Genomic DNA, 17,598 nt, shown 5'->3' with positions numbered 1-17,598 from the left:
GGCAGTAATTCGGGAAAAAAAACCGTACCTCGGATTTTACGTGACGAGTCGTCGGTATATACGTGCGATCTACGCGAACATTTTCAATTGGTCGGAGGCGCGAAAAAGACTAACGTCGCCGCGCGCGAGCCGTTTCAGCTCTCTTTAACGACTTTCACAACCCATATGATAAATAAGCAAAAGCAATTATAAATGCCGCAAACGCAGGGTCAAGCAGGCGGCGCGGTCGGTCAGTTTCGGCTAGAAGAAAACAACTCATTTTTGCATTTCCAAATATTAGCACGCGCGCGGATGGTCGCGCAGCACGCGCCATATTCCTAAGGGTAATGTCTGTTCATAGATATAAGAAAGTGACCAATTGCATTTGAATGGGATTATCCAGGGGTGGTCATTAACGTACAATGCAACAAGATTATTACCTAAAGTTTCGGAATTTAAATTCAGGTAAAATTGTGGTCCGTAATAGAAAATAATTTTATACCTACCTGTGCCCAAATGTAGAAAACACTATTCTATTGAGACTAGGGAAGTTATAAACAATATTTATTTGACACTCATTGAACGTGGTGCCAGCAAACAAGCATCTTTAGAAGAAACGCCCACGTTGACGAAAATTCCAGCTGTATGGAAAATTGTGAATAATCCCATTTCAGCCAGGAAAAAAAGAAGCGATGCTGATATTTTCTCGAGTGTAGATGTAGTGATCAAGATATAATACGGCGTAAAATTTACCAGTTATACCAGGAACGAAGCTTGCCTATATTAGATATCTTAATTAGGAGGCTTGAAAAACACATGGGTTTTTGATTTAAAAAAATTGACAAAAGAGAACGCCAAAGGCCAATTATTTGCTTGGATGAAACCTGGTTAGACACTTATGTTGCCCCGGAAAAGGGTTGGGTTGACTCAACTGATAAGTGTAAAACAAACGTGCCATCGAAAAGAGGTAAAAGAATAACTATTTTGCATGCTGGCTCTAAGGATGGTTGGCATCCACATGGAGTTTCTCTGTCTGCGAAAAATATTAAAGATTCTTCTCTGGATTACCATGAAGACACCACCGCTGATTTACTTGAAAGTTGGTTTAAAAACAAACTAGTTCCAAACATTCCTCCGAATAGCGTCATCGTAATGGACAATGCAAGTTATCACAGTAGACAGTTGACTAAAATTCCTTCCTCATGTGACACAAAAGCAACAATCCAAAACTACATGTATAATAACGACATTTATTTTCACGAAAATTATACCAAAAAGCAATTAATTGAGGTCCTACAAAGCTTGAATCTACAAAAGGAATGCATCTGTGATAATTATGCACTGTATATTTAACCCCATTGAACAATGTTTGGCACCAACTGAAATCTGCCATTCGTTGTAACAATGTTTTTCCCCGTGTTAACTCCAATATCCTCAAACTTATAGAAACCGAGGTTTTTAACATCCCTCCACAAAGTTGGGCAAATTCTGTTAAACATAGAAAAAGCAGAACAATCGTATATCCTTATTGCAAATAATATAGAACAAATAATAATTAGAACACGCGATGATAGCGATAGTGATACTGATATATCTGAATAATTTTAAGTAATTTAAGTAGGTAATAAAAATAATTTGTAACTTTATTTTCGATTTAAACATAAATACCTACATAAATAAATAAATATTGTTTAGTATCTTTCCTAACAAAACCCCAAACAATGAAATTCTAAGCAAAGTACGGACCTGTTCGGCCATATTTCATTCTTACAGCTATTCGGGTCTTTCCTTAATTCGTATCAGTTAGTCACTTTCTTATATCTATGAACATACTTTACCTGTAACCATTCCAGGACCGTCCTAGGAATTTATCTACACTAACAAGCGGGATTTAAGTATGTTTTCCATCTTTTCGGCCTAGCAATTCTTGAAACGTGTACTTAAATAAATTAGTACAAAGTCACTTGTTTGTAAGCAATTGTAAGCATTCAAAACAAATCTTAAACTTGTCAAATTTTGCGTTGTTTTCCATGTATTCGTCTAACAGGGGAACATCTGCTTCATTCCACGGTCTCCACATATTAAAGTGTTAAAAAACAGGAATATTTATGCGTATTCTTATTCTTTTCAACCGCGAATATAATCTACAGTCTTAAAAAGACTGATGTCCTTTACAAATCGAAGAACTATGTGGAAAATACAAGAAGAATGTTGTTAATCGACATTCACACAAGACGAAAATTATTATTTCCAAACTTACCTGTAAGATGAATATAGTATATACGAGGGCAGCGCTAAATTTTCCCGGCCTGAATATGAAAGAAACAAAGTACAGTAATAATTTTTTTATTATTTTTCAATATAAATCTCCTTAACTTCAATACACTTATTACATCTCTTTATTAAAAACTCAATCCCTTTAAAAAAATATTCTTTTGGTTTGTCTGAAAAATGAGCTAAAACAACTCAACTTCGTCGTTAAACCGCCGTCCACGTAGTCCTTTTTCAAATATCCAAATAAATAATAGTCCCTGTGGGCCATATCTGGACTATAGGGAGGATGATCTATCTGTTGGAACCCACACTCTAAAATGCCAGCTTGCGCAACACCAGCAGTATGGACAGGTGCATTATCGTGCAAAAGACGCACGCCTCTGGACAGTTTTCTTCGACGTTTTACAAGTATGCAGTCTCGCAATTTATATAATAATGTTGCGTAATATTTACGATTGACAGTGGTATTAGTTTCTTTAAAATCTATCAAAAGAATTCCTTCACAATCCCAAAAGATCGTGGCCATCACCTTTTTTGTTGACTGGCAGACTCTCAATTTTCTTGGAGGTGCTTCACTCTTACGACGCCACTCCATTGATTCTTTTTTCGAAAGAGGGTCATAATAGAGAAGCATAGTTTCATCTCCCGTCACAATAGTTTCTATCACAGGCTTTGGTTTCGACCCACAGAGTTCCAAAAAAGATCGCGCACACTCCACATGTTTTTGAATAGCCGAAAGGTCTTTAGGAACCCATCTTGCACTACCTAAATGATCATGCAGCTTAGTAATTTCTGAAATTTCCTTGACCTTAAAACGTCGATTACTCAATACCACCTCTTCCACAATTGCAACAATATCTTCCGTTACGACCGCCACTGGTTGACCAGTTCTTGAATCATCTTCAAGGGACTCCTGCCCCATTCGAAAACGTTTTGCCCATTCTTTCACTACAGAGTACGAAGGAGAACTTTGGCCGTACACACCATCCAGCCTTTCTTTATAATTTGAGGTGCTAACCTTTCTTTTGTCAAAAACTTTATGACTGCTCTATACTCAATTTGCGTTATTTGCGACATTAAAATAAATTAATTAATTAATAAAAAACTATTTGATGCAAGACTTCAATTTTTAGAAGTAAGTGACAGTATTGTTGCGGAAACATCATCAAATCAACAAAAAAAATGATAAAAATTAACTGCTGACGAGAAAATCAATTTTGAAATTTAGACCAATGTTTACTGGCCGATCTTTTGTGGAAAATATTGGAAATATCTCGAAAACGGTACCTTTTATCGAAATAAATGTTAGTTAGAAATCATTACTCTTGTCGCAATCTTAAATAGTAACGGAACGGTACGAATGAGAAAGTTATGTAAAAAACTAGATAATTCAAATTCGGTTAAATGTTGACAAAATTCAAATTATTTGGGAAACCTTACTTTGGCCGCAGAATCATAAAATACCTTAATTAACATGAGGTTCCGTTTAGAAAAATACGTCTTTGATGCTCTTAACACTTTTGGGACAACCTGTAAGGTATGAAAATAATTTTAAAAAGTTGCCGTAATGAGACTACATACAGAAGTAAAACTGTTGGAGAAGTTTGTATTTTGGCTCCAATATTCGGTATCGCATAGCGTGCACCAAAGCATACCTTATGGTTTGGCTTTGCACTTACAAAATAAGTCAATAGTATGCAAGAAATTAACAGGCGACATCTCGTTAAACACTTATTTATTTGAAAGCATACCGAACTTGGTATGGCACGGGCAGCGCATCAAAACAGACTGAAACCGAAACCGCGATTTCTTAAAAAAAAAACCCTCGTTGCTTCGTACCCTTAGATGGCGTCACGGTCGTAAATCATCTAACCTTGTCGTCGATATATTTACCCATCGGCGCAGTTATTCAAGTAATAACTACTTCAACATAATTTAAGTTAAAATTTTTGCTGTCATTACCAAAATAAAAAAATAATTGTTTTGACCGTCAGCGTGTCCCATTGCTAGGTTCGGCGCTTTCCATTAGGTTATCTATACGGGTTCCAGGTAATCCATCCAGCCCCGTCTCGTTATCGGGTTCCTTGGTGCGGCTATATATTCCATTATCTTCGGTTAATGCGCGTCGCCGTGGATATAAATGCGATTTAAAATAGCGCCAAACTCAGAGTCGGTTCGAAAATGCTGCTTCCGATTCTTTTATGCTGTGCGTGGGCGGCCGCGGGCCAACTGACCGATTCGCCGCCTGTGGTGTCCGTACGTCAAGGCAGAGTGCGAGGAAGCACCGCCACCACGCAGTTGAAAAATGTAACGTACCACGCATTTCGGGGCATCCCGTTTGCTCAGCCACCGTTGGGCGAGTTGCGGTTCCGGGTAAGGCGTAGCCCATTGATAAAATATATCGTAAAACGCCACAATAACAAATTGCACTTACTGTGCTGCCAACGTGATCAAAGTATGAACTAAATTTTCCCCAAGTTATGAATTACAGATGAAAATGCATTTAGTTAAGCAATTTAACGGTTATAAGTAAGTAAGCAACATTTATTTCAGAAAATGCACAATGAATTTGCGAAAACTAAACAACCAGGATTGGTATGTTACCTATTTTGCAAATATATTGGGAGGGCGTTATATATTCAAGAGCCCTTTCTGCTGCAGCACAACTCAGATACCACAGGATAAAATTGATTCTACTAAAGATTTATATATTGTATTCCCTTTGTCACACTTTGACGTAATATAAAAAATTATGGAATAACTTTCGAATTCGAACTGATTTGTAGATGGGAATTACGATAGCAGTTTTAAAATGGGTTGGAACTACTTTTATGCTGAATATTAGATTTGTTATATACTTTAATGGAGATAAAATATTTTGATGAATATTCTTAATTCCACTGACAGGTATATTATCAAGGTTTTTTAGGTTCTCTTTCTGTATCTATTTCCAATGCTGTCTGTTTTCGGTTATGGTTTCTTTGGCTATTCTTTCTTGAAGGATAGGTTAATATAGAACTCTTTTGTTTGTTGTTTGTTGGTGATCTGCAGCTTTTTTGATGTTTTATTTAGGAGTGGATTTTTAAGTTTGATCTTCAGAAGTGCCGACAAGAGTTTGCTGTCACTGGTAAAGTTTTTCGAGTTGACGATAGATTTCCTCCAGCGAGTTCTCACCAGAACGTAATCTGGTTTCTGTTATTATCATCTGGAGATGTTCGTGTGTACAGCCTGCGTATATGCTGTTGATATACTCTGTTTCTCATTAGAAAAGCGGATCGATCTTTCTCCTTGTTAGTTGCGTGTTCCGTTTCCAAAGACGCACACAAACAAAAGAATCAGTAGTAACAGAACTGAACCTGTTGTGTTAAGAGCACACATTGACATGACCGGTTGTTAAAGTAGCTAACAATATTTTACAGATTTGGGGCTCGTTTTTGGAATTTTGAGTTACCGAGTAAGAACACGGTGCGCTGTTGCCATTTCGGTTTTGCCAAATCCGACCACTGCGAGGCGGTATTTTAAATTTTTTTGGTCGACAGGCGCCGCGTCGAGCCGCTTCCTGGAGCGACACCCTCAACGCTACCCGAGATAGGAGCGAGTGTACGCAAATGGACGGGGTCCGTGTAGTCGGCACCGAGGATTGCCTCTACGTCAATGTGTTTACTCCTAAAGTACGTATCATAATCATAACTTTTGCATGGGAATTTTTTTGCTGCAAACCGAAAATGGAAGCCCCATACTTTTCAAATTTAATTTTGAGAACTCAAGAAGTTTATAATTTGTTTAAAAAATTTATTAATCCTTACAAAAAGGTGTATCCATAATTGACTTCTTTCTTGGACAGTTTTGATAATATTAAATAAATATTTAATAAGTTGGATATGAACTGGTAAAATAATATTGAAAAATATGTTCATTCAAAATATGTTATTGTTCATTGTGGATCGATTTCTATGAAGCGAAGAATAATTAATGTTTCATTTTTAACAAAACGAACGATGAATTCTGAAAGTAATTCAAAGTACAGCAATATCAGTTGTTTAATCAGAAGAATTATGACACAATTTCTGCGTTCCTTTTTTGCAATTTTAAAAAACACTTTTTAATCAATCGGATCTATGACTCACCGGGTGATATGGGACGTGCCCATTAGCCAATGATAAACGTTAAAATACCATCCGCGACTAAAACTAAAGTGACTAAAGTATGAGAAATCTCTGCAGGTCACTAAATTATTAAGATTGTCTAAGGCCACTAATGAGGACCCAAGATTAAACATTTTATTAGAAGTAAAGTATAGTCCTTATCGCTCATCTTTTGTAGTTTCTTTCCAAAGTGAAAATCAGCCTCATATGCCAGAAAGACAGATTGGTTTTCAACAAGATGGTACTTCATTTTGTTTGACAAGTGCTTGGATATTTAAATAGGATAGTGGATTAGTAGAAGGGTATCCATAGAATGCCTTGCAAGATCTCCAGATAATACTCCATGGGATTTTTTCCTCTGGGGATATTTAAACACAAAAACGTATAAGGAAAAACCACAAAATTTACGTGATTTAAAGTTTAAAATTAAATACGAAATAAGGCAAACCGACAATAAGTGCACATTTCAACGCTTACTAAAATAATTTCTTGTAATGTTGTAATCGATCTTTCTGGATATTTTGCGTTAAGCAAATTACAAACTTCCTTTTGACTTCTCGTTTGGTCTCGATTTTCAATAAACATTAAAATTATCTGTGTTTCATTTAGATTTATTCTAAAAAGTAAGAGATAGGTAGGAATTTTAAAACTTGGTTTGAACAAAGATTTGTAAGGTTAATCATAGTTAAAGTGTTTTCTATATCTAAGCAAAGAAAGTGGTGGGATATTGCTTAATTTGCCAATAGTCGGATTTTTCTCGCATAATCCCAGAGAAAAATGTGAAAAATAAGGGCCCAGTGAAAAATGCAACTCAATACCTCATCCTAACCTAAAATATAAATAAATGAATTTAACCAAAAATTATTGGATTTTGGTATAAAAAAAAATACTTTAAGTGTTATCAACATATATTTAGCAAATAAAGTATAATTAGAAATCACCTCGTAGCTGGCATTTTTTGTTTTGATATACTTAGCTGGCCTCAAAAATTTATTTATTTTTCATTATTTTTCCTTAAAAACATACGCTCAATCACTAACTGGGACACTGACTAACTAATTTTATTAACTATTAATGTATATAAGCAGTAAAATATGGAAAACTATTTAAAAAATGAATAAAACATCTCGTTTGACAGAAATAATTCATTTATAATTATCAAGATTGCCATGACAACAAATTTGGACTAAACGCTTGCTTCTTTCATTTCGTTATTCGTTATTCGTTGTCAAAGTTTCTGGATTGCCTACCGTCGTAATTAGTTTAAAGTTTTTAAGTAAACAAAAATTGTGCCTTATTTAAACTCATCGTGATCCGGTGCCAACGAAGAAATGGACGCGTTAGGGGGGAAGAAAAACAGTAATTATTTTAGTACACATCTTGCTACTTAAATATTTTCAATAATTAATAAAATTGTTCAGAGTCCTGAAGATGGTAATAAAATTAAAATAAACGACATAAGAATTAGATTTTTTTAAATGCCAGCCCATTAATTGCTAATAAAAAGCGACTATTGTTTATTAATTTAAATTTAATTAAAACAAAATTATTTTGAAAATAAAAAATGTTGTATTAAGTAGCGCTATGCTCTGTTTCTCAATGTACTTCGTTCATTTTGCCAATTTCTCTTCAACGTGTCTGTCATTATGTCGTTATTCTCATTATCCGACATCTCTATCATATTTTTCCTCCAGTTGTTAAATTTCTTCACACTTTTTCGTCATCCACTGCTTTTTTAACTTTGCATTTTCTTTATATGATTTTAATTCTTGTTTTGCGTTGTTTTTTTCTGCATTAAGTGTTGTTTCCTTTATTATATTTATTTTATTATATTTCATTCATATGATAAGGGTGTGTTCGTCTGGGATGCATTCCGTCTCCCTTACTATTCAATCCGAAAATCATGAACGAAGCTTGTCATCTTAATTGGAAAATGAGAGGAGAGCCTTCCACACCTTCCATTTAAAACCAACAAAAACCTTTGTTATTTGGCCCCATGGTCGAGGAGATTTTCTTAGCCATTTCAATTCTATACACAATAACATACGGTTAACTCTTATTCTTATCGATAGAAAATCATGCCTAACATTGGGTCATTCTACCTCACACCTCAAACCTATCCTCCAGCTGTTTTCTTTTGTTTAAGTCTCTCGCATTAAGAAACAGAGCATAGCCACATAATTTAGGAGCTAGTTAGTGTTAGATGGGTGTTAAGGGATAGAGGGCAATATAACGGATCGTTTCTAGACGACCCTACCTCATTTGTCGTAGATCAACGCCAGCCTGCCAGTCATGGTGTGGATATACGGCGGCGGCTTCAATTTCGGTACTTCGAATTTCTCCGTCTACAACCCCGACAACTTCGTCGAGCGAGAGGTGGTGTTCGTCTCGTTCAACTACCGTCTGGGCGTGTTCGGGTTCTTGAGCACCGGGAACCTGGACAGTCCGGGCAACTGGGGCCTGAAGGACCAAGTGCTCGCCCTCGAATGGGTCCGGGATAATGTCGCACGATTCGGCGGCAACCCGAACAAAGTGACCATATTCGGCCAAAGCGCAGGCTCCGCCTCCGTCTCTTACTTGGTTCAGAGCCCCAGAGCTAAAGGTAGGATCAGCACCCGCATCCCCGGGGTCACACCATAGAGAAAATTAATTAAAAAGAGAAGATGGCGGGAAATTTCAAAGAGGACGGTTATCTTAGAATTATAGAGAAAATTAGTAATTAATGTAGCGGTTCCAAATTTATGATATGTAATATCAAATTTATAAAAACAACAAATAGCGATCGAAATAATAAAGCAAACAAAAATCATCAAATAGGATTTGCATGGTACATGGAAAAGGAATTATGTACACTGAAAAATGAATTAATTGGGTTAAAAAAGTTTGGAGTTATTTAAAAAAAAAAAACATTTGTTTGATAATGGGCAAACTTTGTAGAAAAATGAATTTGGAATTATTTAGGCTGAAATTGTTTGTATGAAGTAAATAGTTACCCCCTTATAACCGATGGCGAGGCAATACATGTGGTTTTTGAAGTCTCAAAAGTATTATTTAGGTGAAATACGCATTTATTTTTTTTATTAATTTGTTTAATTCAATAAAATAATGTATTAATATTCACTTAGTAAATAGTTGATGTAATGGATCAAATATTTGTGATAAGCTTTATAATAATTTAGAAGAAGAAGTTTCTTAGTGATCGCTACAGATTCCAGCTTTTTATTTTTAAAACTCACTATTCTCACAAAGGTGTCAAAATAGTGCCCCAAAGCAATACAAGAAAAATTAATGTTAAGATAAGTTATAGATAAAACTTTTGAGAACACTCGGTACAGCCCTACATGGGGTGTTTGTATAAAAGAGACAGTTTCAGTCAAGCTCTGAAGAAGCCAAAAGGATGATTGGCGAAACGTCAGCAATTTCGACTCAGCAAAACCCGACGCAGGAGGAAAAGTTTTGTAAAAAGTATTACAGGAGCCGGTTGAAGTTTCTTTGAAAAATTAATTTATATATATATATATATATATATATATATATATATATATATATATATATATATATATATATATATATATATATATATATATATATATATATATATATATATATATATATATACAGGGTTTTTCACTTAAAACTCCGCACGCCAATAACTCCAAAACGAAAAGAAATATTTAATTTATGTAAAAAGTAGTCAAAGTGTGGGGTCAAGTAGACATTTCCTAAAGTTTAAAAAATTCGACGCCTGCAAAGAGCTGGGCGTCGCGACGCGTCGAAAAATTATTCGATTGCAGAGACTTTGGAAATGCGCGCATACAAAAGTACATATTATTTAAAAACTTTTTTGTTATTTACTCAAACTTATTTACTTTACCCGTTTCTAAGTTATACCGATTTAAAGTAAACATTTCTTGATTAATAAAAAATGTGATTAACGCTTATTTTTATAAGTATGCCATGAATGTTAGTTACTATGGCAACCATTGTTATCGCAGTTGTTTTAAGTGCAATTACAAACAATAGATTTCAACTATTTTAGTATGATTTTATTTATTATTTTTTATCGATTTAGTTCTGAAAACATGATAAATAAATTAAAAAGCAGTAAAATACCTACAATTTAATAACCAAAATTATTATTGCAATTAACTACATAATAAGACATTTCGAAAATTTTGTTCAAAATTATGCTCTACTCGAACACAACTATCAAAAACTTTTAACAGATGAGCTTGGGTCACTTGTAGGAGAGTCCTTCTTGTGATAGCGGCACACGCTGCACTAATTTTGTTAATGAGATCAGCCATATCTTCGATAGGTTCTTCATAGATAACGTTTTTTAGGTAGCCCCAAAGAAAATAATCTGGTGGTGTAATGTCCGGGGACCTCGCCGGCCACCTTACCGGTCCATTAGTACCAAACCATCTATTGGGATATTCTCGGTTCAAATACCTCGTTACTATTTGGGCATTATGTGCAGGCGCTCCATCCTGCTGTAGCCACATATTCATTCTAGTGTCAAGAGGCACTTCTTCTAATAGTTCCGGAAGTGTAGTTTGAAGAAATCTTAAATAGCGATCTGCATTTAAAGTTCCTTCGTAAAAGTAAGGTCCAATAAGGAATCCATTTAATATGCCGCACCAAACATTGATACTAAAAATTCGTTGGTTACCTCTTTCTGTAATCCAACGAGGATGGTTTTCGGACCAAAAACGACAGTTGTGTCTATTAACGATTCCATTATTTTGAAATCGACTTTCGTCGCTCCATAAAATTTTCGAAAGAAAATTTGCATCTTGGCTATACAAATCGGACAATGTCGCTAAGAAATACATTCTTCTAGCATAATCGCCTGGTTTTAATTTATGAACTAGTTTACTTTTGTACGGGTGAAAAGAGTTTCTATGTAGAATTCTCCACGAAGAATTTATGATAACACCGGTATTTTCTTTTATCTCTGATAGGGATATCTTGGGGTTATTATCAACCTGCTGAATTACAGCAGCAGTATTTTCATCATTTGTAGCCGTCCTGTTCCTATCTCTTTTAGGTTTTATGAAGCTGCCATATTCTCTTAAGTTTTTACATAAACTTGAAAAGGTTTTTGCATCGGGGACTCTTCTATGCGGATAACGCCGTGCGTAAACTCTTTTTGCTTCTCTACAATTGCATCTGCATTCTCCAAACACCAGTAACATGCCTACTTTTTCCTCATTGCTAAATTGCACCATTTTCACATAATAATTCTTAGTTTTTTTTAAACCGAACAAATTTGGATATTTCTTGTGACAAAATGTGACAATTTTTTGATACAGCAATAACAAATTACGTTTGTAATTGCACTTAAAACAACTGCGATAACAATGGTTGCCATAGTAACTAACATTCATGGGATACTTGTAAAAATAAGCGTTAATCACATTTTTTATTAATCAAGTGTTTACTTTAAATCGGTATAACTTAGAAACGGATAAAGTAAATAAGTTTGAGTAAATAACAAAAAAGTTTTTAAATAATATGTACTTTTGTATGCGCGTATTTCCAAAGTCTCTGCAATCGAATAATTTTTCGACGCGTCGCGACGCCCAGCTCTTTGCAGGCGTCGAATTTTTTAAACTTTAGGAAATATCTACTTGACCCCACATTTGACTACTTTTTACATAAATTAAATATTTCTTTTCGTTTTGGACTTATTGGCGTGAGGAGTTTTAAGTGAAAAACCCTGTATATATATACATACTGGGTGTTCCATCAAAAAATATGCGTTGCCGTTGATAAGTCCATTTTTCCTGATCTTCTAGCAAAAGGTACTGCAGATTCACATGCGGTTAGGAACCTTGTACTCCGACCAACGTCTTTGAACACGGATACGTCGACTTTTATCTGTTTTGTTAAACCACTGCGTAGGTTGCTGATATATTTCTCTTTCCATATTTTGTTTCGCTTGGTGGTCGCGGACCTGACCTGCCATTTTCAGACGACCATGACAAATACTGCCATGACAATGCCGCATCCAACTTGTTGACGATCTATCAGCGGCTATGTTGATTGTGGCCGCAGTGCCGTTGAATGGACCTTTTGAATTTTTTTTCATTCATAAGTTCCTGTATGATCGGCTTAGGCATTGCCTGTTTATCTCTAGTAACTCCATGGTTTTTTCCGTTGTCAGGGTTGTTCCACGCGGCGATAATGGAGAGCGGCACGAGCCTCTGCGCGTGGGCACTTTCTACCGATCCTGCGTATTACGCTTTCCAAGTGGGCATCGCTCTGGGAGTCAACACGGCAGACAGCGGGAAGCTGGTGCGGGAACTGCGAAAAATCGATTACGTCAAACTGAAGCTGGCGGACTTCAAGGTAACCGAGTCGCAGTTGGCGTTGAACCCGCAGGTTGGCAACGGGATACCGTTCGCCCCGGTGTCGGAACCTTATCACCAGGACGCCGTGTTCAGCGGCAGAAGCCACGAGCTCTTGAAACGGGGCGCGTTCAACAGGGTTCCGGTGATCATCGGTTACACGTCGAACGAGGCGGGATATTTCGTCAGCACGTCGATCGGTACGTCTCCTACTGGGTATTTTTAGAACAAAAAATTAAATTCGATGCGATTTTTTCATAAAAAAAAAATCAATCCCACCATTTTACTAACCGATACCACTAGGCCACCACTAAATAGTAACAACTACTAACGAAACAAACAATTTCTGTACCAAAAATAAATATACCCGGTGTTCCAGTAAAGCGACCCACGGAAAATGTTGGAAAAGGCCAATATTTAGGTCCAAATTGGTATTTCGTCTGAATGATTGTTTACGGGGTATCTCAGTTATTAAAATAGGGTTTACGCGTCACTGTGCTAAAAAGCCCAAGGAGCTTCGGAAGTACGGTTTTTAAAAGATTATGGTCAGTATAATTTTTATATTATAGAAGTGTGTTTTCTTTATATTAGATATACAAAGTGACGACAACCGTTTCCAGATATATTTGTTCATCTGAAAATAAATCTGGTTAGCCACGGATACTTTATTCAACCACATCCTAAAAATTATTTGAACGAGAATAGGGACCAAAGAGAAACAAATGCAATAGGTTACATCAAAGCAACTCTGTCATCATCTTGCAAACACATAGAACAAGCACTAGGGGGTACGAAAATCGACTGCTCAAAGAATTTTAGATAAATACAAATACCATCCATACCAGAGTGTTCAACATTTGCATTCTGGCGATGCCGGTGCAGTTGTGCCACTGGTAATTGAGTAAGATCACGTCAAGTGAACCCCCCATTTACCATTTGTTTATTTTCGTATCGTTAACTAACTTTTAAGTTAACAAATGAAAATTTAACTGACTCCTTGGTGAAAAAAGTCATGTTTTTTTATTTATTTTATTTATTATAAAATAAAAAAATATCACTTTACGGGGTAAGATTTAGGATTTGGGATTTATTGTGTGGGGTATTTCGCTGCGATCTGATGATCTGTTGCGGCACACCCCCAAGTATCCAGATTCAGTCCTCGTAGATAGTTCGTTATGCTGTGAGGGGATATTTTGTTCAGATCATCATGTCTGAGGATTTCGGGCCCCAGTATTGAGGACCTGATCCTTCCCACTGCCGGGCAACTTCAATATGTGCTCTTCCCTTTCCTCGTCTTCCATGTACAACGGGCTCTCGTCATATGAGGTTGCAGTGTCCGGTGTATATCCCTAAGAGAATGTTCAGATTTGATCTGCTCCAGGGTGTAGGGTGTGCATTTCTTCGTGGAACACTCTATCTTTAAATGGGTCCTCGATCTCAGTATGTTTGAGTTTCCTCTGCTAACCAGGCTTTAATTGCAAGAATTGCAAGAACAATACGAACCAAATAGGCACTGGATTTTTTTCCCTGCATTTCCCAAATAAGACTTACTTATGAAATCCCAGTTATTACAAAAATGGGAATCTTTCATTCGTGGTTATCACCTCGTGCCGGCTCAGAAGACGTTTGGATACTGAATGCTTTGTGGCTTAGATGTAAAAACATTAAAGACTTATGTTTTTATACTTAAGTCATGGGTTTTTATTACTGGTTTTTCAAAGAAACTTCCACAGACCACTGTATCTAATCGAACTTGCAGACGTTTCGCCAACAATCCTGTTGGCTTCTTCAGAGCTTAACTAAAACTGTTAAGTACCAGAACGAAAACAAAACTTTGTTCGGCAGCCTAATGGGAGTAGAAGAAAACACCAACACGTTGTCGAGACAAGGACGAAACGGCCACCCACCTGTTGTGCCAATGCGAATGCCTATAGAGAGAGACGAACTTTGGTCTACAACGATAGAGGTGGCCACAATAGGACTTTTGAGTCGCATTGACAATGCCAATCTAAATGAAAATTCTTCAGAAGTGAATGAAAAACATGAAAATATTTTTTTGCAAGGCTAGGTCAGTTTTTCTTCCAGCTCCTCCGCTAAGATCTGTCACTTTGATTCTAGACTCTTTGAGGCCTCTGCTTTTTCAATACGACGCAGACATAGCGAAACTCGCGCCGTACGACTTGACTCGCGACCGGATACGCAGACTGCTTGCTGCGTCGTTGATCAAGTCGCACTTCTTCGGCAACGGCAGCGTAGCCAACGCAACGCAGCAGGCTTTGTCGGACGTGAGGTCGCGTCCCATTGGTACCGCTTGGTCACCGATATCTGATTTTTCTTCCAGTATGCCAGTGATAACCTCTTCAACCGGCCGATCAGGGAAACTGCCAATCAGATGTCGAAGCACACTAGCGTGTACCTCTATTTGTTCTCTTACGTGGGAAGCGCGGTAAAAAATTTCACGGGTACGTTTGCGGGGTGTTTAGGGGTCCATTTTAAAAAGAACACTTCATATTTTCGCACGAAAGGATGGTACACCACTGATTTCTCTTAAAGTAAACATTGTTCTTACAATCTCCAATCATTTCTAAAGAAATTTATTTTTTTGATTTTTTCAATCCAATCTTTACTATACTTGTGTGAATATTTTAAAATCTAAATCCGATTTTGCTCAAATCAACCATTTTTTTAAAATATTCTATTTCAATTATGACCGTTTTATATTATACTCGCCGAGATTTCAATGCTGGGGGTCAAATTTCAACGAATACGCTATATAGCATTGCATTTATTTTCTTTATCGACAGGGGTAGCCCATGCCGAAGAGCTGAGATACCTCTTCAGGGACGGCAGGAACGCGAGCCGCGCCGACCGAACCGCCAGCGATCGTCTTGTCACGCTGTGGACCAACTTTGCGAAATCGCGGTAAGATGATTATTATCATTTCTTTATTATCAAAAAAAAAACGTTACAATTTAATCATGATATTTTTTGATAATAAAAAGGTTCGCACAAATAAACAAATCGTTATATCCTTTTTTTGTAATTACGTAATTTATTGATCAATTTAGGAGCTTTATATGAAATATATATACACATATATATATATATATATATATATATATATATATATATATATATATATATATATATATATATTTATATATATATATATATATATATATATATATATATATATATATATATATATATATATATATATATATATATATATATATATATATATATATATATATATATATATATACTTTTATTAATTTACGTTTTATATTGAACAAAAATAAATAATAAATTTTATATGTTTTATAATTTCTTTCAAAAAAAAACTGTTACACTTATTTATAAAGCATTAGTTTCTATGGTATAGAATTCTAAAATGGAGGTATGTACAGTGTTCACATTCAGCTGCTACAAAATGCTATTGTTAAAATTATGTTTAAGGCATAAATTTTACTCTGTTGCGTTACTTTGCAGACAAGCTCTAATTAATCGTAATTATCAAACTAGAGCTAATATTCGCAAAAATTAACAAACAATAATTTGTTTAATAATGTGCTTCCTATGTATGCCAAGTAATAAAGATATTCTCTAGAGAAACTATATTTTGGATAACTCTGAACTGATTGGCTACAAATTTCTGCAAATTTTTCTTACGGTCCATCTCAGGCAAGACCTATTTACTGCAGAATAAACATCTGAACGGATTGGTTTTACCACCTGCGAAGGCCTGCCGCTAGGGTACTGGAAGATACTTAAAACGTCAAAGCAATAAATGCACTATATTTTTGGTCGTATTATACAAGAGCATCATAGTCACCAATCGGTTTTGATGATGATTGGTATTATGTTTATTATTCTGTTCACCCTGTATAGTGATCCTTGTCATTGTAAATAAACATTTCATTGTGTTAAAAAACGATATATAACTAAATTTTTGTGGTAATATTGTAATTTACCCTTAAGCTTTAAAACTGCGATTTTGTAATGTTGTTTGCCGCAGGCATCCCCTAGCGGACGGCGACGACAACGACGGACCGTTGCAAAATGTCCGCTGGCCGACGGCCAAACGCGGATTGAATCGAGTAGACGACGACGTCAATTATTTGGACATCGGCGATGATTTGCAAACTGACAGGAATCCGAACCAGACTGACTGGACGTTCTACCGGGAAATTTACCGGAGTTTCGGCGACGGCGTATACACCACTTATTAAGTTTAATAATTGTTAACCGAAACCATATGTAGATATCATTGTTTGAGTAATAAATCTCTTTTAAAAAAACGTGTTATTGTACGACCAAAAATATAGTTCATTTAATGCTTTGACAGTACCTTAACCGCAGACCTTAGCAGGACCGTGGTAAAACCCACCCCTAACATTAAATAGGTCTTGCCTGAGATGGACCGTAACGAATATTTGTAGAAACGTGAAATGTTTATTTGAAATGTAAATGGGCCGTTTTAAATTTGATTAAGCATTGATGCTGCGGGGTATTTTCGAATAAGTAGAAGCGTTTATTTGAACATCGGGTGATATTAAGAGTTTAATCTAAATTGCAACATGTTCGTATATATTACGGACGTATTTGAATATGATCCTTCCAGTAAGTACGTATTTAGGTATGGTCTGTTCATAGATATAAGAAAGTGACCAATATCCGAGGCAAGTTTTAATGGAACCTTTTAGAATTCGGAAATGGCGACTGGAATATCTAGAAAAAATTAGGATTTACAGAGAACAACAAAGGCCAATTATTTACTTGGATGAAATCTGATTCGACACTTATGATACCCCTGATAAGTGTAAAACAAACGCGCCATCAAAAAA

The 17,598-nt window shown here is 36.0% G+C and overlaps 1 protein-coding gene across 1 annotated transcript; it reads left to right on the top strand.

Annotated features, from left to right (window-relative positions):
- Positions 1 to 4,403: 4,403 nt before the first annotated feature.
- LOC132702094 (venom carboxylesterase-6-like) lies at positions 4,404 to 17,060 on the top strand. Its single transcript, XM_060670516.1, has 8 exons — positions 4,404 to 4,626; positions 5,793 to 5,924; positions 8,670 to 9,000; positions 12,568 to 12,951; positions 14,870 to 15,036; positions 15,093 to 15,213; positions 15,556 to 15,673; positions 16,770 to 17,060. The coding sequence occupies exons 1-8, from the start codon at positions 4,435 to 4,437 to the stop codon at positions 16,981 to 16,983; spliced, it is 1,659 nt and encodes a 552-aa protein (XP_060526499.1). The 5' UTR covers positions 4,404 to 4,434; the 3' UTR covers positions 16,984 to 17,060.
- Positions 17,061 to 17,598: the final 538 nt, after the last annotated feature.

This window comes from Cylas formicarius, unplaced genomic scaffold (genome assembly GCF_029955315.1).
Source record: "Cylas formicarius isolate icCylForm1 unplaced genomic scaffold, icCylForm1.1 PGA_scaffold_5__7_contigs__length_24384050, whole genome shotgun sequence".
NCBI lineage: Eukaryota > Metazoa > Arthropoda > Insecta > Coleoptera > Brentidae > Cylas > Cylas formicarius.
Note: the sequence above shows the minus strand (reverse complement) of the source record. Positions and strands in the feature narration are given on the sequence as shown.